Source organism: Asterias rubens, chromosome 15 (genome assembly GCF_902459465.1).
Source record: "Asterias rubens chromosome 15, eAstRub1.3, whole genome shotgun sequence".
NCBI classification, from domain to species: Eukaryota; Metazoa; Echinodermata; class Asteroidea; order Forcipulatida; family Asteriidae; genus Asterias; species Asterias rubens.
The window spans coordinates 13940267-13961611 of record NC_047076.1 but is presented as its reverse complement, the minus strand read 5'-3'; the positions used below and the strand labels follow the sequence as shown (position 1 = coordinate 13961611).

Below are 21345 nucleotides of genomic sequence, written 5' to 3'. Positions count from 1 at the left end.
TTTTTCAAAGACCAACTCGACCGAGGCAACGTGTTTCTTTAAAGCAACATGTCAGTTGCTTTGCAAGACTTTGTCAAAGCAGTGTTTGATTCCATATGTTAAAATAAAATCAACCCTGAACACATTTGCCCAAATCTAAAGGTTCATCGAAAAGAAGTATAGTTGAAGATAAAGAAGGTTTCTAAAAATGTCCAAAATATTAATAAAATAAATAGATGGACCAGGAAAACAAAAGTTGAGTTTCGTGTGACTTGATTGATTGATTCGAACAAAAACACGTTTGTAAACATCAAACAGCCATAGATGTAAAAACAACTGTTTGTTCGTGCCGAGGGCAAGATTTCCTTGAATAAAGATGACTGGTAGGTCTATACCCTTTCGTTTTTATAAAGTTTACACACGTTCTAGTGCCATGCAAAGGCCTGAGTGTAAAATAAATCATGGCGATTAGAAATCTCGACTCTTTGAAAGAGTGAATGAACTACAGCGGGTTAGGATAAGCATGGAGAAAGGACTTTCTCTATGGGGTAAGGCGGTGGGCAGTAATTGGGGCACTTAGTGAAAACCTAAGTCAAACAAGTCAAATATTAGACACCCTTTAACAGGGAGCTCAGAAATAAGAAGTTGTTAATGGGAGGTTGACTTTATTAACAACACACTATTTACAAAGTTTAAGAGCTTTTTAAACTGGTCGCGCGCGTAAGGCACTTACACTGTTTGAACTTGGGTACTTCTAGTCGCATTACGGCCATTATTTTTCTTCCAAAATTTGTTTTGTGCTTCAAGTGCTCTACAAGAGATCCAAACACTTTGTAATGGTCGACTGGTAAGCGAAACTTTAGATACGTCCTTTGCAAACACACCGAACTGTATTCAAGGAGAGCTCCCAGTATTAGCCACATTTCAAGCTATTGTGGTGGTCTATAAAGTCCTTAGTAAACACACAACGGACGCAGATGCTGTTAATAGCCAATAATGACAATTGTTATAATTGGAAAACTTTGTGTACCAAAGCGTGCAAGATGTTACACATAGGCGTCATGTGTGTATTGTCTGCACAATAACCCAATTCATCCCACTATATAAACACTAAGATTATACTCACGCAACAGGTTTCAACAAAGTCCTTGTTGGAAATAATGAAAAGCCATCAGGAGTAATGATGGGGGATATTAAAAAGATACCAGTACATTTAAGTATTGATTATTCAATATATGACATTGGTTCGCTATTGATAATTCGACGCTTCATGGAGCGTTTTCAAAACCACGATTAGGGTTCAAACTCCGGCTTTTATCGTCTACCTGCTTGCGAAGCTCGTATCCGAAAACACACCGACAGGTCCCATACCAGAGGCAAAGCCCAATGAGATCTTCAAAAGGGACCAGATTACCGAACTTTGAGACTTAAACATGGAAATTTGGTTATTGTCAAAAGACCAGTATTCTCACTTGGTATATCTCAACATATGCACAAAATAACCAAGCTGTGAATATTTCAACTCAATTGGTCGTCGAAGTTGCGAGAAAATAATGGAAGAAACACCCTTGTCGCACAAGTTCTGTGCTTTCAGATGCTTCATTTCGAGACCTCAGCTGAGGTCTCGACTCAAATTCAATTGAGATATTTTAGTGAGAAATTACTTCTTTCTCAAAACCTACGTTACTGTAGAGGGAGCCTTACTTGCTCGTTACCAAGTATGTTCTTATGTTAACAATTATTTTGAGTAATTACCAATAGTGTCCAGTGCCTTTAAAGCTATATTTCTTCAGGGGGAGTCGTTTCTCACAATGTTTTATAATATGTAACAGCTCTCCATTACTCGTTATACCAAGTAAGTTTTCATGCTACTATAAATAATATGCAATTCAGTAATCAAAAAACGTGTCCAGTGCCTTTAAATGGTAAGCTACACTAAGAAAGGTTGTTGTCTTCGAAATAAAAATGTATTTGAACCATTCGTCACTCCCAAGACATGAAAACTAACATACAAAGTTATACAACAAACAAGTCTGTGTTTTTTTTTAATTTTTTTTTTTATTATATTTTTTAACTTGAGCACGCTTTTTGTTACTTTCATACTTTGTTCATGAAAAACTTCCCATGCGGAAAAAGAGTCACGGAGTTTGAACAATACTGTGAATGATATCATCATGGTCATTATAATGTAAATACATTAAATACATACGTTCTTGGTTTTTGTCGACAACATACGTGTATTTATTGCATTGGCAAAATTATGCTGGTTGTAAAAGTGTGTATTAAGGACGTGGGCTGCATCTACTACAATGTGGTGGTACCACGAGCCAAACAATGATTTGGTTCGTCCATGGAGGTAGACCTACTCCATGTCGTAGTACAACCACACTGCTGCTTCACACGAGACAAGACAATGGCGTCATTCAACGACAAAGTGGCTCTAATTACAGGTAAAAAATACTGAAAATCAACATTATGCTAAAAAAATAAATAAATAGCCTTATTCACAATCAACTACAGTACATCTCAGCAGTAAACAAAATATTTTGCTATATCATATTATGTGTTGATCGAGACATTTTTAGGGCCATGTCATACGAGTAAATTTTTACAGGCACATTTGAGGTAACCAGCTGGAGTGCATGCTACTTGAGTACTTTGCTTGCACATGAGTAGTTTTCTAACATTGTCTTACGATCCGACAGAAAAACATGTGAACATTAAATTGTGAATGCTTTTTCTTCTTGAAGATTGCCTGGAACTGGTTGCCTGTAAATTGTTTTGTGTAAACTGGCCCTTTACGTCTAATTGGTTGTGTTTGTACATGTAACAGGTGCGACGTGTAGTATTGGTGGCGCTACTGCGAGACGTCTAGCATCTATGGGGTGTAGTCTTGCCCTAACAGGTAAAGATCAAGATGAGTTGATGGAACTAGCTAGGCAGTGTCAGAGACTTGGACTTTCAGACAAGAAGGTGATAAGGACAATCCTCATAATTTATGACATTTTTTAAAAGTTGAATATTTATTGTCAAAACAATATAAAATCAAAACTTACACCTTAAAATGACAATTTCAATTGAATAAGGCAGCATCAACAAGAAGATATGGGTTGAGCAGAGACACTGAACGAACACACAACATGCGAATGGAAAACATTTGTTTTTCCTTTTTGCGTTATTTCAGAAGTTCAATACCAACATGGCAAATAGTAAACAAAACTTTAAGTTATAATTGGTTTAGAGACGGGAGTTAAACGAATCTAACAAGCATTTCCCTCACGCGAAAAGGAGAAATAATTGTTCAGAAAGCGAGGAAACAAAAATATTTGATTCATACCAACTATACTGGTAATAGAAGAATGACTGCCAATATTCCACGATTTTGCACGTTTTGAAAACTGCCTCATTTGAGGCATTTCATGGTGAGGTATCATTATATATTTGGTTTGCGGTAACACCATGTGTGTATCTACTTGCAGTTCTTAAATTGGTCCCAACGTTTCAACAGTTTGCGCTAGTCATCGTCAGGAGACTCCCGAACCCCAGAACATCTACTCCGCGGTAGTAGAATAAAGCAAGACAGTATAGGTACATACATGGTGTTACCGCAAAACAAATATATATTGCCCTTATGATGTTATAAACAACAATTTTAATGTAAACCATATCAATTAAGTGTGATTCTTGCAAATATTGTTCTCTTATTTACACTTTTAATAACTCCCTTCAAACAGATTCTACTTTTAGCTGGTGATTTGACCGATGACAAAAATGTAGAAGAAGTTGTGAAACGGACTGTGGCCAAATTTACAAGACTTGATGTATTGGTGAGTACTGGTTCGACACTGGACACCTTTGGTAATTGTCAAAGACCAGTCTTCTCACTTGGTGTATCTCAACATATACACAAACTAACAAATCTGTGAAAAATTGAACTCAATTGGTCATCCAAGTTGCGAGATAATAATGGAAGAAAAAACACCCTTTTCACATGAAGTTGTGCTTTCAGATGCTTGAAATCTAATTCTGAGGTCTCGAAATCAATTCAAGTATTTTAGAGGAAATTACTTCTTTCTCGAAAACTACGTTACTTCGTGCAGAGGGAGCCGTTTATCACAATTTGTTATACTATCAACAGCTCTCCATTGCTTGTTACCAAGTAAGTTGTCATGCTAACAATTATTTTGAGTAGTTACCAATAGTGTCCACTGCCTTTAAAGTAGGTTATTAGTTCTTTATTAGTTTGCGATAAGTCTGGGCAAGGATTTCTAAAGATACATGACTACATGTGCATGTACATCTTTGGGCCATGACATGATTGAAATGTTGTAAACCATTTCTCTATAATTCAAAATAATGTACATGTATTGTGTATGTTCAGACTCAAATTGTAAAAGAGCTAAACATTGACAGCATTCAAGTGGGTACAACTAGTCAACTACAGAAAAAAAATATTGCAATAATTAAAGCCATTTGACACTTTCGGAACAGAACAAAATAAAAATTCACAGATTTACAAATAACTTACAGGGTTTACAGAAGGTAATGGTGAAAGACTTCTCTTGAAATATTATTCAATGAAATGCTTTACTTTTTGAGAAAACATTAAAACAATATCAATTCTCGATATCGAGAATTACAGATTTATTTTAAACACATGTCATGACACGGCGAAACGTGCGGAAACAAGGGTGGGTTTCCCGTTATTTTCTCCCGACTCCGATGACCAATTGAGCCTAAAATTTCACAGTTTTGTTATTTATATAAGTTGTGATATACGAAGTGTGGGCCTTGGATAATACTGTTAACCGAAAGTGTCCAATGGCTTTAAAGACAGTGGACACTATTGGTAATTACTTAAAATATTTATTAGCATAAAACCTTTCTTGGTGACGAGTAATGGGGAGAGGTTGATGGTTTAAAACATTGTGAGCAACGGCTCCCTCTGAAGTGCCATAGTTTTCGAGAAAGAAGTAACTTTCCACGAATTTGATTTCGAGACCTCAGATTTAGAACTTGAGGTCTCGAAATCAAGCATCTAAACGCACACAATTTCTTGTGACAAGGGTTATTTTTCTTTCATTATTAACTCGCAACTTCGATGACCGATTGAGCTCAAATTTTCACAGGTTTGTTATTTTATGCATATGCTGAGATACACCAACTGTGAAGGCTAGTATTGTCTTTGACAATTACCAATAGTATCCACTACCTTTAAGCTTCAAATAACAAACACTAATCAGATAAATGAAGCTTTTCTTTCAGTGGTTTGAATGTTTACCATGATGATTTTGTTGTCTTTCAATGTTGTGTTTAATTAGGTGAACAATTTATCATGGGGAGGAATGCATCAGGATAAAACACCAGGTCATCTGTTTGATGAGACAATGCAAATCAATGTCAGAGCAGTGTTCTATCTAACTAAACTGTCTGTCAACCATCTCAAACAAACTAAAGGTAACAAATATGTCAACTATTTAACAATAACAATTTTTTGTAACAAATTAACACCGAGTAGATTTTGTTAAGACTCTCTATTAATTCATGCAAATGATTAATCAAATAATAAGAAACTGACTGGGTGAATTAAAAATGATTTAGGGGTGAACAAAGCAAAATTTACTAGAGCAGGATTTGAACCAACGCCTCCAGATTAATGTGCCAGCGCTCTTCCGACTATAAGCTCCTCTAGCCCTATATGTTGGCAGTTTCCCTATTTGGAAAGTATTTTCTCATTAACATTTCAAGTTATATGGTGCTGAATTAACCAGAGCTAATTGTTGTCTTCTATTGTCTTTCCAGGTTGCATTATAAATAACTACAACGATCAAAGTTTAACAACAGTAAGTTACTAAGGAGTTATCCTACCTTTTATTTCAGTACTGTATTACACTCAACATTCCACAAATAGGAAGACAAATCTTATGAAAATCTTAACAACATACAAGAACAGTGTAAACTACTGCTGACACTGAAGAAAATAGTTCCTATCCCTTCTCTAAACATGTCTCATGCAATCTTTCTCTAAACATGTCAACATGGTTTGTTTTTGTGGGTCCCTGCGACCCTTCTCTAAACATGTCAACATGGTTTGTTTTTGTACAGATCTGTAACCCTTCTCTAAACATGCTTACATGGTTGTCTTTTTTAGAGTTCTGAAAAACTTGTTTATGGCATGGTCAGGACAACACTGGATCAGTTTATGAGAAGTTTAGCACATGGTAAGTAACATTTATTTAAATTTAGAACATTCCATGATAAGACTTTTGTACATAAATCTTCTCGTTTAAGTGGCCTGTACAAAAATATTGACTGCTTCGAGTGCTATGGTTAAAACTACGACTCCCGAGGTGATCCCCGGAGCGTTCTTTTTTTCCGGAGGCGCATCCGAGGGAAAATGGAACCGTCTGGGGATCAACGAGTGAGTCATAGTTTTAACCAAAGCACGAGTTAAAGCAGTCATTATTTGTTTTATAACACCCCAACAGACTATTTATCATCTTAGTAAATGTAATGTTCGTACGCGCGTTTCAGATACACACATGCACAACTGATTGGGTTCGAGGTGGGTAAAAAGACGTCTGGGTACTGCACGCCGTGTGATAGTCTTTGGACTATCACACGGCAAACGATGCACTATCATACGGCAAACGATTCACTATCACACGGCCGTCTAGTAAAACTAAGACATATCATGTAACGCGCTCTAAACGAATGAAAAGGCAGAATATTTGTAATGGGTGTTATAATACACGATATGAAGAAGTTGGGCTGACAAAGCAAGTCTTTCAAGAAAATATTAACAAAAACAAAATGATTTTAATATCAGAAACTTTACTGGAACAATTACATTACTACAAAATTTGTTACTTTTGTGTGTAATTTGTCGCTTGCTGAACTTCGGGATGAGGTTAGGCTGTTACAACCGAACAATAAGTGCATCGAATTTCATGTTTGCATGTTAGCCTTCAAAATGATACATTAACACTATACAGCTGGACAGTCAAAAGACAATACTATCTTCTCAGTGCCCAAAAACCCACCCTTGTTTCCGCACGTTTTGCCGTGTCATGACATGTGTTAAAAACAAATCCGTAAATCTCGATATCGAGAATTGATATTGTTTTAATGTTTTCTCAAAAAGTAAAGCATTTCATGGAATAGTTTCAAGAGAAGTCTTTCACCATTACCTTTTGTAAATCCTAAAAGTTATTTGTAAATCTGTGAACTTTTAATTTTGTTTCTGTTCCGAAAGTGTCCAATGGCTATAAGTGACTGACACTGATAGTTCAATCTCAAATCAAAAACTAAGACATTACTGTTTCCTTTTTTTCAGATCTTGCCAAACATGAAGTTCGAGTAAACTCTGTAAAGTAAGTGTGTTTTATCTTAAACTATTCTAAAACTGTTCCTGATCATTGGAACACACGACTTCAGAATCTATTTTCTTGTTAAGAATAACAATTGTAGATTAACTCATTAACCAATTTAATAATTAACGATTAATGAAGCCAAACCAGAAAATTTTAAACCTGTTTGAAAATGAAATAATGATTGTTTTTTCTATAGCCCTGGTATGTCAACTGAACTGGACGCAAGTCATTCTTTCATTCTACCTACTGTAAGTACACAATTGAAATGTTTCTTTTCACTTCCAAATGTTACTCTTATGTCTACCCTTTTAATCCCCTAGAACCAAAGACAAACTCATTGAACTTTTTTTCGGTAATTGCAAACTGACTTGCTACCATTAACATTCACCTTTGCTCAACAACTTAACAACTTACTGGTAGTGGTATAATACCTGCAGATTCGATAAATATTTAACTTCACAAATTTACTGGTAGAAGAGTAAAGGATTCAAAAATATTCACATCATGAAATTAAATGCACTGGACACTAGTGGTAATTACTCAAAATAATTATTATCCTGACGGTCAGGAACAAATCGCATGCGCATGATTTCTCAGTTGTGACCTGAGCACATTTTGTCTGCACTGTGCAGACAGTCTGATGTGGGGGCAAGAAAATTGTAGGTCGACCTGAGGCCAGCTTAAGGAACAACAATGTCCCAAACGTCCCAAAGCCCCCCATTACTGTTATTTAGGGGGTTTTGTCGATTTACAGGACTACATTCATAAACAATCATAACATTTAGAGAAAATAGACATTAAGGATAATTGTTTAAGACCAGTCTTCTCTCTAGGTGTATCTCAACCTATGCATAAAATAACAAATCTGTGAAAATTTGAGCTCCATTGGTCGTCAGAGTTGCGTGATAACTATGAAAGAAAAAAATACCCTTGTCACACGAAGTTGTGTGCTTTCAGATGCTTGATTTCGAAACCTCAAATTCTAAACTTGAGGTCTTGAAATCAAATTCATGGAAAATTACTTCTTTCTAAAAAACTACGTCACTTCAGAGGTAGCCGTTTCTCATAATGTTTTATACTATCAACCTCTCCCCATTACTCGTTACCAAGCGAGGTTTTATGTTGATAATTATTTTGAGTAATTACCAATTGTGTCCACTGCCTTGAAGTATCTGTCTGAAACCCTGATTCAATCTTTGTGTATGTGATTTCTTAATCTAGATAGTGAAAGGGAACAAGGACTATCCGCCGAGTAAGCACAGTAAAGACAAAGACATAGCCGCAACTATTGCCTTCCTAGCGTCACATGATGCAGATATGGTTACAGGGCAACTCATGTCTATAGACGGTGGGAGAAGTATACGACCTAGTAATCCAATGAACTGACTTGGGACTAAATCTAGTAATCCAATTAACTGACTTGGGTCTAAATGTATAGGACCTATAGTACTACAATGAACTGACTTGGGTCTTAATGTATATGACCTCCAATGAACTGACTTGGGTCTTTATGTATACGACCTAGTACTCCAATGAACCAACTTGGGTCTTAATGTGTATGACCTCTCCAATGAACTGACTTGGGTCTTTATGTATACGACCTAGTACTCCAATGAACCAACTTGGGTCTTAATGTATATGATCTCTCCAATGAACTGACTTGGGTCTTTATGTATACGACCTAGTACTCCAATGAACCAACTTGGGTCTTAATGTATATGACATCCAATGAACTGACTTGGGTCTCCAACTTGGGTCTTAATGTATATGACCTCCAATGTACTGACTTGAGTCTAAACCTAGTACTACACTGAACTGACTTGGCTCTAAATCTAGTATTCCAATGACTTGACTTGGGTCTAAATCTAGTACTCAAATGGGCTGACTTGGGTCCAAGTCCAGGACAGTACTTCAATGGACTGATTTGGATCTAAAAGTAGTACTCAATGATTTGACTTGGGTCTAAATCTAGTACTCAAATGGGCTGACTTGGGTCCAAGTCTAGGACAGTACTTCAATGGACTGATTTGGATCTAAAAGTAGTACTCAATGATTTGACTTGGGTCTAAATCTAGTACTCCAATGGACCAACTTGGGAATAAATAAGGGCTTAGTTTGAATGGCATTTTTATCAAAGAAATAGTAATGTTGAGGTTTATTGTAAGAAAAAAAAGAGTTGGATTAGTTGAGGTGCTACAGTTGAAAGGATTACATATTCTCTGGACACAAAAACGTGTCTACGGGCAAATATAACCCCATCAAGGCCTCAAATACAGAAAATAAATGTAGCAGACTTTTACTTATGCTGGTATCCTATGTCTATGTCAGTTCCTATACACAGTTAATAAACCTACAATACCATTTAGTTATGTTGGATCAATAGTTTTGATGAGAGTTGTCATTTTATAGACCATATCAAATATGATGTTACATTTCAATTACCTGCCCACAACTTGGCGTCTGTGAGCATGTGCATGCGTGTGCGTGTGCCGTAGAAATCAAACAGAGAACGCTGTGTGCTGCTTGCTCCATTGATGTACGCATTTAGACGCGGATACAGCATGCCCTACGATATGCCAACTTTCATAGCAACAAAGTGGTTATTCCATACGGTTGATACCTTTGTTTCTGCTAGGAGACCAGATTCCTGAGTTGGGCATTCAGAGATCGCTCTTTGGAAAGGAGACTACTACTGTGCTTTTTGTAAGCTTCATATTCCTGTAAAAAAAAAAAAATGAAAGAAACAAATACCAAGTATTAATTTTGCTTTTTACCCATACACTGATGTGTGTTAGCACTGTATACTCAGTAATTTACTGAGTCCTGTGAAACAAAATATCACAGGCATATTACTCAGGTGGGATTCGAACCCACGACCCTTGCAATTCTAGGGCAGTGTCTTACCAACTAGTCTACCAAGGTTGCCCGGTGGCTAGAGGCAGTTCGAATCCTATGTTTTGGCAGCTGGTACCGCATGAATCCAACCCGAGTATAAACATGCCTGTGATATTTTTTAAGTACACACATCGGTGTATGAGTAAAAGCTAAAATGAATATTTTGCATCCACGATGCAAATTTAACATCTCTTACATACCAAGTATTTTGTAATACTGTGTTTTAAGTCATCATATGTGTAAGCTACTTCTGTAGAAGCTGAATTTGTACAGATCTTTGCATCTTTTAAGTAGTGCTGAGACACACCTTGTACTGGGGTAAACTAATTCATTACATGAATGCATTAAGTACATACATGTATTGAGCATGTTGAGTTACATAATATATCTTTTTAATTATGTACATGTTTCATATTTGTAATGCACTCACATGTATGAATATGACACAAATTACTTTTAAATCATCTTACCATAGTCAGTTTTTTTAAAGTACATTGAGCTTGTTCTTTTTCATCTTTTAAGCGAATAACTCGCAGATTTGTTGAGACTTGGGCTGCTTCACGTCTTGAAAATAAAATAATGAATTAATTGTTAAATTGTTTTCATATATTTCTTAATATGGTTATATCTTAAAGGCAGTGGACACTATTGGTAATTACTCATATTAATTGTAAGCATAAAAACTTACTTGGTAACAAGCAATGGAGAGCTGTGGATAGTATAAACATTGTGAGAAACTCTCTGAAGTAACATAGTTTTCGAGAAAGAAGTAATTTTCCACAAAAATATTTTAATTTGATTTTGAGGTCCCGAAATCGAACATCTGAAAGCACACAACTTTGAGTGACAAGGGTGTTTTTCTTCCATTACTATCTAGCAACTTCGATGACCAATTGAGTTAAAATTTTCACAGGTTTGTTATTTTGTACATATGTTGTTCTAGACTGTGAGAAGACTCGTCTTTGACAATTACCAAAGGTGTCCAGTGTCTTTAAGGTAGGGTCATAGATTGGTATTCGTCGTCGTAATGCTGATTTATAGGCATAATTATAAAGAAAGTGCATGTGAAAGTTGTATTAAATACATATTGCTACTTGCTGAGAAAATAGCAAAACAAATATTATTAAATTTGTTCACAAGAATGCTGAAGCCATCAAAGCTCACCAACAGCATTCATATGCAGACACCAACCCTTGGAAATCTAAGGAAGGATTCATGCATGAATCATTTAATCAGATTTATTAAAAATAATAATACAAAGAATTCATATAGCGCTCTACGGAGAACAGAGCGCTTTACATGAGACTCGGACAAAAAGAAAATAAGCGAACTAGGATGGGGTTGGGGAAAAAAATTGTCTTGAAAAACTTACTCAAATTTGTCCTCCATTCGTTGCACTTCTCTCTCAGCTGAAGCTACCTTTGATTGAAGCTCTTTCATTTCTCTCTGTTTATCCTACAGTGGGAATTAATTTTAAGAAATCAAATGAATATAATACTTAAGTCCACGCAGGAAGAATAATCCTTAAAGACACTGGACACTATTGGTAATTGTCAAAGACCAGTCTTCTAACTTAGTGTATCTCAACACATGCATAAAATAACAAACTTGTGAAAATTTAGCTCAATTGGTCGTCAAAGTTGCGCGATAATTATGAAAGAAAAAACACCATTGTCACACAAAGTTGTGTGCTTTCAGATGCTTGATTTCGAAACCCCAAAATCTAATTCTGACAACATAGTGTGGAAATTTACATACACAAAGTCACACAACGCCCAGTCATTAATGTTCAATCTTCCTACAATACTTTGTTGCATTGCCCAATTACAGCTCGGCCAAATTTCAAAGAGCTGCTTCAGCAGAAAATACTGCTTAAAATATCCCTGCTTAGCAATAATTAGCAGGATACTAGTGAACAAACTTTACATGTGACATAGTTTTTTGGCTGATTAACCTTATTCTGGTAAGCATAATTTTACTTTGCTTAGCTTATTTTTGTGTCTATAAAATTTGGCCCTGGTTTTATTGTTGACGTTTCTGCGTTTACCTGTACCAGCTTTCCCCGATGCATAGCAAGTTCTAACATCTCGTCTTTCTCCTTCCTTAGTTTCTCCAGTTTCAGGGTGCTGTTGGTGTCAACATTTTTAAGATTCTCGGATTGTTGTTTAAGTTGAGACTGGGCAGCTAAAGAATATAGATTAATATAAAAAATATAGGGTTTAAAAAAGGAAATAGACAAAATATTGAGTTTTATTTTCTTCTATTCAGTTTCATATTGAGGTTACCTCACAGGATACAAGAAATGCATTATACCTTTTTAAACATTACGAAATATATTACTCTGCACAATTGATTTCAACTGAAAATGAAATGTAAAATGTTACCATTTAAATTTCTTTTTGAATCATGAAGTTGTTTCTCAAGCAGCCTGATTCTATCTCCTTGTGATTGTTCTGTCTCTTGACTTTCACTCTTGAGTCGACTGCAACAAGACAAATTACAAACATTTACATACATTTGAGGGCAGAGTTGGTTCTTGTGATTGATTTAGCCGAGTAGAACATGTTTGTTGTACAAGGCTGGGTACTCCCCAGGGAGATGGAATGGCCCAATGACCAGGGGCCGATTTCACAAAGAGTTAGGACCTAGTCCTTAACTAACTTAGGACTAGTACTAGGAGATATTAAAAACGTACAGCTAGTCCAAAGTAAGGACGAGTAACTCGTCCTAACTCGATATAAGACTAGTCTTAACTCTTTGTGAAATCCACCCGCGGGGTAATAATGTGAAGCACTTTGGGACGCCCTTCAAGCGTGAAAAGCGCTTCCTAAAAACTAACTATATTTTATTACATGCACGTTACATGCACGTTGCGTCCAATTTGTAATTCCAATAATATACAGGGTTTGCCCTTAAAACTATTTTAGTGACTGGCCAGCAGGAGCAGTAGCATTTCATTTCACTAGTCATTCAGCTTGTTCACAAAAGTCCCTATTTCAAATGAGTAAGAGATTCTTTTTAAAATGGAACTAGCCAGCCAGACCACTTGGAGTGTAGTCCTCAGGTGTTTTAACTGACACTTGGCAAGCGGCCCACCGTTAAGGGAGAATGCTGCAGTACTTATAATGGGAACATCTTACAAACAGAAAATTAAGGTTTTAAAAATTTGGATTTACTGCACATTCTTTGAATATCTTTAATGTCACCGTGGTCAAGTCGTTAGACTGCAGGACTTGCAATCCCAAGCTAACTGCTGATTTCACAATGACTAGAGCAAATATTGTCGTCTAATTACTGAACCAAAATTTCTTGATTTGTATAATTCATAATCATAGACGTTAAACCAATGTTAGTATGAGAGAGATTGGCCGTTGCCAGCTTGGTGTTTATATCCCTTTGTGGGAGTTCCCTTCGTGGGAAGATCATTCCAAAAAAAAATATATGTCTAGTTGGGATGATCGTACGTAATCCTCCTGACAGGATGGAGGGTTACGATCATTACAACTGTGATATTTCATGCTTGGCCAAATTTACAACAATATTCTTACCTGATGACTTGATTTAATTCCTTGCATTGATCCTTGAGACTCAAGACATGTTTTTGGAGTGAATCTATCTGTTCATCTTTTTCTCTCAATGAAGCTGAGAATAGATTAGTGTTTTCACTCCTCAGGTGGGCATTTTCCTTCACCAGTTCCTCATTCCTGTGTTTATAATCATCTTTAATCCGAATCATCTCCTCATGATTCTCAGCTAGTTCAAAGAATCTCTGATCCAACATACTAGATTTCTTGATCTCTGTCTCAATAATCTCTTGAGCTTGACATCGGAATGTTTCCAATTCTTGATTGACGCGTTTCAAGGTTTGCGATTGTGTCAAAGCTTCATCAGCTCTCTGCTTCAGTATGCAAATTAGCGCTGATTGTTCATCAATCCGAGATCGTAGCATTGCAGACTCAGATTTGTCGTCCTTGGACAACTTTTTCAGTTTGTCAAGATTTTCCTTCATTTCATCAACGTCCTGCAGATAAAAATGAAATAACAAATGAAACAATGTCACAATTTTTTAAAGTAAATTTTCACAATCAATCCCAATCACATTCACTCCTTGTTTCCTTCTGACATCCCATTCAATATTTTCAATATGAGGCCGATGAGGTTGAATCTGCATATGTGATTTTAATAAGTTGACTTTAAGTTTATGTCAAAAGTAAGACTGTTCAGTTAAGAATTACTCCAAGAACTATGAGTTTTCGTTCCACTACCGTCTCCCATAATGTTGATAGCGAAACGAAACCTCATAGTTCTAGGAGTAGTTAGGAATAGGCCTAGTCTAGTTAAGAAAATAATTCAAATCAATATTCAAGTTTGACTAAATATTATAAATCCAGCAGATCATATCGCGCCCTCTATGATGCAGGCATTTATCATGATTGATCCATAGTAAATAAAAAGGGATTTTTACCACTGCCACAAAGTGACATAGGGCATAGCTCAAGCGCGGCAATAGAACTGTTCCTAACCAATGCTCCGACACGATCCACATTATTTTTCCACCAAATACAAATATTAATAATATTCTACTCTAATCTTTTGATTATTGAAATTAATCAATTTTTTACAATACCTATTACTAACTAGTTAAGGATAACTTTCCGTATGGCGCCGCCACACTTATTTTTACAAAAAGGGATATCTCATTGAGGAAAATAAGATACTAATTAAACTATTTCATATCAAACAAAAAAGTGGTGGCGCCATACTTTTCCTTAGTTTATTTATTAATATTAATATAATATCAAAAAAAAAATAGGCATACCATTCTGTCAATGGAAAGTCCCTTCCTGACTGGCCGTTACTAGTAACTAGTACTAGTTCTGAACTGTGGCTCTTTTATTTTTAATTTTATTTTTATCAATTTTAATTTTATCAAAAGAAAGACGATTGAAACCAACCTGATGACTAGCAGAAATCATCATCTTCAGTTCTGAAGACTTTCTTCCTCCACTACTTGAAGACGCCATCTTGACTGTCAGTGTCACTCAAAAACAACTAAAGTCCCCTTCTAAACATTAAGTTCAATTTTAATTCCATTTGATTTGGTTCGTTTTTATCGTTGACAAGGCAACCAGTTTTAATTGCTTTATTGCTTGACTCCTTGAGGCAGGATCAGTAAGTGATTTACAAACAGGCTCAGTCACGGAGTCAATAAATATCAAAGTATTCAAAATATAGACAAAGTTTCGTTTTTTATCACGACCCAGTTGGGAACTTTTTAAAGTTCTTGAAGTGACTTGTTGAACAAGAGTGTAAACAAATCACAAGGCGTTGTTTGATTGTTTACACACTAAAGTCCGTCAGATTTCGTTACCAGAATCCAACGACTTTAAGGAGCACAACATGAAAAAATAGAGGGCGCTATTACTTACTTATATATTATTTTTTTTAATTATTATTATTATTATTTTATTTATTTTGTTCGTTTGGGGGCGCATATTATTATAAAGCTTGCGGTAAATCCACAAATACATTCTAGACGAGTCGAAAACATTGGCAAGTATTACTTGAAGTATTGTTGTTTGTCCGGTCGGAGATGATTGTTATTATCACAGACATAAAGAATCTTTGGCCGAGTTCTGGCGGTGTGTTCTTGGATGCCCGAGAACAAGACGGATCGCTGATCTTGTTTCATCCGCTCAAACGAAAAAGAAACACAGCGCCACCAACGGCACAAAAGTAAGACTAATGTTTACGCAGTCAATCATGTGATATGTGTTCGGAAAGTTGATTGGTCTACAGTGGTCTTCCGCATATTAATTATGCAAAGTAAGGATACCCCATTATTATCAGATCGTACAATAACACAACAATAATGTGACGATCATCAGCTTTCTATTTCGATGAAATGATGGCTAAACCCCGGTGTTCTGTGATTAATTAGAGGTATGTGGTTGTTGAGAGTTCAGAGTTTGTTGGGAGTGTAGCATTAACGATTTTGGGGGGAACAAAGGTGGAGAATTGCTTTCGCTCGATTGCTTCATTCAGTCAGAAAAGCAATCTACTTCTACAGCATGCATGCAATGCTATACGTGCAATGTTGCCCATTTCCCGGACATTACTTTTCACTCAAATGACTATATGAGACAGATCAGAGCCAGAGGTTGTGTTACTGAAGTGTTAGTTAGATCATGGAGGTAGAATTAGATTGTTTAGAATGGTGTCACCCCCACCCAACCAGCCAAATGTTGTTAGGAAAATAATTTAAAAAATAAACTTGAAGCTAAAACATTTTCAAGAAAAAATTTGTATGAAGTAATGTGCATGTGGAAGGCCTAATTTAATTAATAGGGCCTATCTATCTACCCCCTTACTTTTACCCTAACCCTAACCTATAGTATAAGGCCTAACCCTAACCCTTTCCCTTTCCAATACAATAATAAGCCATTATATGGAAAAGTTTCCGTATGGCGCCACCACTTTTTCATCCGATATGAAATAATATAGTATCTTATTTACCTCAATGATAAATCCCTTTTTGTAAAAATGAGTGAAAAAGTGGTGGCGCCATACGGAAAGTTATCCCATTATATTGCCAAAAGAATCCTGAATTATTTTCTGGGGGCGACTTTGCTAGCAGGGGCGACATTGGCTTGGGGCGCGTTGTCAGGGGGCGACTTTGTTGGTGGCGAGCTTGCTAGGTGGCGAGATGACCAGCCTCCGTCCGGGCCATCATGGCAACGTGGACTATGAATGATTGATTGACTTATTTAAATGTCAAAAAGACAAAAGAGAGCCTTAAATATGCCATTATTGTAATAGGTAGGAATAGGATGAACAAATGTACTCCCTAAGTAAAAGTACATGGAGGTTTGTGCAATCAATCAAGCAGAGCATATTTATTCTGAATTTTTCCCTCATTTTCCCCATTTTCATTTGAATTAGTTGCTGACAGAACATGGCTGCTCTTCTGCTGATGTAAGAAGAGCCGAGTGAACTGCTATTTTCTGTAACATGAGAACAAAGTTTGTTTCTTGCTGAAAATGGAGATCATTGTGGTAGTTTGTATCGCGATTTTATCACTCCTCTTTTTGGCATCTGTTTGTGTTCTTGTGGTCATCTGCCGCTATCGTCATTGTCGCATGTTTGACCTTACACTTAAAGATAAGATCCACCAGAGGTAAGAAATATTACTTGTTTAAATACATTTAATTGAGTATGCTTCTAAATACAGAATGTTTCAGGCTAAGACTAAGAGGTGATCATCATAAATAATGTACCACTGAAACTAGCCAGTCTTCTCCCTTAATAGTGGCTCTCTGGCTAAATGACAGTTAAACCACCTGAGGACTGGACCAGTCAAAGGCAAACCCTGCCACCATGCCTCAAATTCTTACATAGGCTAGCTTGGCCCCAGGGCTGATTTGACAATATAGCACGTACTTTGCGTACGTGCTTAAGACGTGAGGACGGAGCCTGGAGCCGAATCTGAAGGCGTGGATTCAAAGCCAATCATAGTTGGCATTGAGTTAATATTGATCATCTTGATTAATAATTGTTATTAATTTGGTTTATTCTAGATCAAGTAATGTGACTCTAGTCAGTCATGCCGAGCTTCCAAATGAAGACTATGAAGTAGAATTGAACGATGTTTGTTGGAATACAAACATTGATGAGTTTCTGGAAGACAAATGGTCTGATGAAGCAAGGTAAGATAATATAACTCTATTGTTGAATCAATTATTGTACGAATTTTAATTACGAATCAATTGTTTATCAGCAAATCAGAAGACAACTTATATTCTACCAAGAACCCTCTTTTTAAACACAAAATCAACTTTGCCTGATGAATAATCTACATTTTCTGGGTATTTTTTTCAGCGGTGTGATACCACACTGTATAGTGATCCTGAAAATATGCCATAGCCTGACTGAAAAGCTGGTTGCTGTAACGATGGGGAATGTTGCATCTTTTAAGTCATCAAACAGACTAAATGACATTGTAGTTTGTGCCAAGAGGATAAGCCCAAGGTAAGCCAAGAAATGTTTCTTTAAATGATTCCTTTTTTAGACGTTGAATTACTGTCTGTTATTTATTGGCAAGTACAGCACCAAAACTAGGGTAAAAGTGTAGGGGAACAACGGTGTACAAGTTTTTATAGGGGGCACTTCTGGCCAATTAAAATTGAAGTTTCGGTTTGAATTGGCCAGAAGGATCTCTCTTTCAGCCCTCTTGTTATGTGGTATACAATTGTTGTAAGATAATCTTACTCAAGTATAAAAATCAAGGTTAAAATGGGTGGCCCAGAGGAAAGGGGTGCACAGACATCGATTTGGGAAGGGGAGGCATGTCCCCCCCCTTATTTATACAACTAAGGAAGACTGTGTTTATGACTTTGTGACTTGTGTTTTTTAAATCTTAGAGTGGATGAAGTTGTAAGGTCTATGTACCCACCATTGGATCCAAAGCTTATCGAAGCTAGGTGAGTTTCATGTAGTTAGTTTCATGATCACATTATCAATATGAGTTCTCAAACATAAAATTCTAAATACACGCTGCTATCACATAGGATTTAAACTGCCTCTAGCCACCGGGCTAGCTGGGTTGTCTAATGGTAAGACATCTGCTCTAGCAATGCAAAGGTTGTGGGTTCAAATCCAACCCGAGTTGATGTAAACTTTTTTTAACAGTATTTACAGTGCTTTTCAGTTTCATTACGCATAGGTGTGTAAGGGTAAAACATTAACTAAATTCTGCTTGATTTTTCCTTCTGATAATAATATTGAAGTCATATATAGCGTACATATCTACCAACAAGGTACTCAAACTTGCGTTGCACAACACATGGGACGTATGGCTTTACGTCCCATCCTCAGGACGAAGCAATGGTTAAATGTTTTGCTTAAGGACACAGTGTCACGGCTGGGATTTGAACCCACCTTGTAGTGGACTAACAAATGAAATAATCTGATTTCCAATTCTTAGGTCAGCGGCCTTGTTACTTGCTCTAGACCGCCTTGCTGTTGCAACCAAGCGTGCATGCTGTCTCCCTAATATGGATAATTGGATCAATGGCTCCTTAGCAGAAATGGAGCAACATCTTCAAATCTTACGAGAGATCTCGTTAGCCAGTGAGATAGACTCTAACGCAGGCTCAATCTCTTCAGCTACTGAGAGTGCATATCAACCTATGCTACAGGAAGATATAGACCAAAGGAAGTCGGATATTGCTTGTGCCCCAAACTCAGCTTAACTTCATCATATATAACAAGTTATCACACAAGCGCGAGTGGAATACGGACAAATGTAGCGCTTCTGCATCCCATATCCAACAAGGTCAAAGCGAGTTGGACATGGGACGCAGACGCGCTATATTTTCCGTATTTCCACGAGGGCGTGTGTGATATCGTATTTATCTTCAAGCAAACTTGGCGTGTGACATAGAACACACAAGACGCAGGTAGTGTTATTAGCTGTGCAATACAGGTTTTTATCGCTACTCCATTCTGCAAATCTGATTGGAGGATTAGCATGTACTTGAAGTTAAATCACCTAACTAAGTTATTAAAAGAGAAAGTCTCACTGTAAACACAGAGAATATTTGTTTATTTTCACATTTTCTTGAAAAACCTTGGGTGTCAGAGATTGTGCGCCAAACAACTTTGTTGCAAGACAGTTTGACTTTTGCCAGTAAATAATATACACATAATGAATGTTTATGAGTGCAATGGTGCGAAGATGTTCATGAGTTGAAAGATGGAATGTTCTATTCAACGAGGCGGAGCCGAGTTGAATGGAACATTCCAGCTTTCAACGAATGAACATATTCGCACCATTGCACGAATGAAAAACATTCATTATTTGTTTTATATAACATCCAAGTAGAACTTTGTCATTTTGATTGAAAGAAACAACTTTCAAAACAAACAATTTCAACTGTAGAAGCCGAATGCTAGTAATTTTACTATGCCTTCTTGCAGTAACACCTGCTGCGTTACCAAAGACACGCGCACGCAGTGATGTTTTTACTCAGCTTTTTCGTTCCATCCGAAAAGTACCATTGCACGCTTGCAGCGTGCCAGCGTGCAATGGTACTTTTCGGATGGAACGAAAAAGCACGGCGAGTGACTCAGCGTGCAATGGTACTTTTATTTGCTATCACGTGACGGACAATCCTCCAATCAAATGGCAAGGATCTGCTTGGGTGTTATATAAAACAGTCTGCTGGTCTGTTGTGGGCATTTTTTGCATTAAAAGTATTGAAGATTTTCACACAAATCCAGATAGGCAATGGTTATTGACAGGAACCAAATGACGTGAAAACATAAGCTGGTTTTAAATCGATTTGTTTCATATCCGTTTCCTTGGAATTCTGAATTTGTTGAAAAAAGTTATAGTGTTTATGTTTACAATTTTGTTTTAACCATCTGGTTTTGTGATTTGTACATACTGTTTGTGAGTCTGGGTCAACATGACTCCCTGTGGATTATCCTAAATGTATTTTAGAGAACAATAATTTAAAATATCTTTTTTTTAAAAGCCATTTATGATTGAATTGGTGTTTTATTTTTTTACAGGAACTCGTTGCCTTGGATGGCCTTGGATCGGACGAGTTGGTCTATAAAAAGCGTTTGTAACCGTTTGTTGTGAAATGCACATGGTTGGAAAGATGTTTTAAAAGTAAAATACAATGATCCACACAAATATGCCTTGAAATTGCATGGTTTTCCTTTTGCTTTGCGAACTAACACGGTCGACCATTTATGGGAGTCAAAATTTTGACTCCTATAAATGGCCGACCGTGTTAGTCGACGAGGTAAAAGGAAAACCACGCAATTTCGAGGCATATTTGTGTGGATCATTGTATTTTACTTTTAAAACATCTTTCCAATCATATGCATTTTATAACAAACAGTTACAACTGCTTTTCAAATACCAACTCAACCAATCCAAGGCAGCGTGTTCCTTTAATTGTTGTTTTTTGTAACTGTATGTTTCAGCGCGATGTGAGGCTATTGTAGATACAATTGGAATCATATATCACATGTTATGTAATAAAGCATTTTGATTTTGTATGTGCATATATCCATTCAGAGTAAA

The 21345-nt window shown here is 36.6% G+C and overlaps 3 protein-coding genes across 3 annotated transcripts; 2 read left to right on the top strand and 1 right to left on the bottom strand.

Moving 5' to 3' along the window:
- Positions 1-2079: 2079 nt before the first annotated feature.
- On the top strand, positions 2080-8758 carry LOC117299829 (uncharacterized oxidoreductase TM_0325-like). Its single transcript, XM_033783372.1, has 9 exons — positions 2080-2429; positions 2813-2952; positions 3714-3806; positions 5301-5436; positions 5782-5822; positions 6131-6200; positions 7316-7352; positions 7549-7600; positions 8574-8758. Exons 1-9 carry the CDS (start codon positions 2330-2332, stop codon positions 8736-8738), a joined length of 834 nt encoding a protein of 277 aa, XP_033639263.1. The 5' UTR covers positions 2080-2329; the 3' UTR covers positions 8739-8758.
- Positions 8759-9968: 1210 nt separating this feature from the next.
- On the bottom strand, positions 9969-15983 carry LOC117299827 (coiled-coil domain-containing protein 89-like). The gene is made up of 7 exons (XM_033783371.1): positions 15203-15983; positions 13796-14268; positions 12632-12729; positions 12295-12431; positions 11620-11702; positions 10718-10811; positions 9969-10070 (listed from the first exon to the last, which is right to left on the bottom strand). The coding sequence occupies exons 1-7, from the start codon at positions 15269-15271 to the stop codon at positions 9984-9986; spliced, it is 1041 nt and encodes a 346-aa protein (XP_033639262.1). The 5' UTR covers positions 15272-15983; the 3' UTR covers positions 9969-9983.
- Positions 15984-16088: 105 nt separating this feature from the next.
- Positions 16089-19520, top strand: LOC117299830 (transmembrane protein 98-like). Its single transcript, XM_033783373.1, has 6 exons — positions 16089-16190; positions 17190-17424; positions 17825-17953; positions 18126-18275; positions 18668-18727; positions 19231-19520. Exons 2-6 carry the CDS (start codon positions 17288-17290, stop codon positions 19496-19498), a joined length of 744 nt encoding a protein of 247 aa, XP_033639264.1. The 5' UTR covers positions 16089-16190; positions 17190-17287; the 3' UTR covers positions 19499-19520.
- Positions 19521-21345: the final 1825 nt, after the last annotated feature.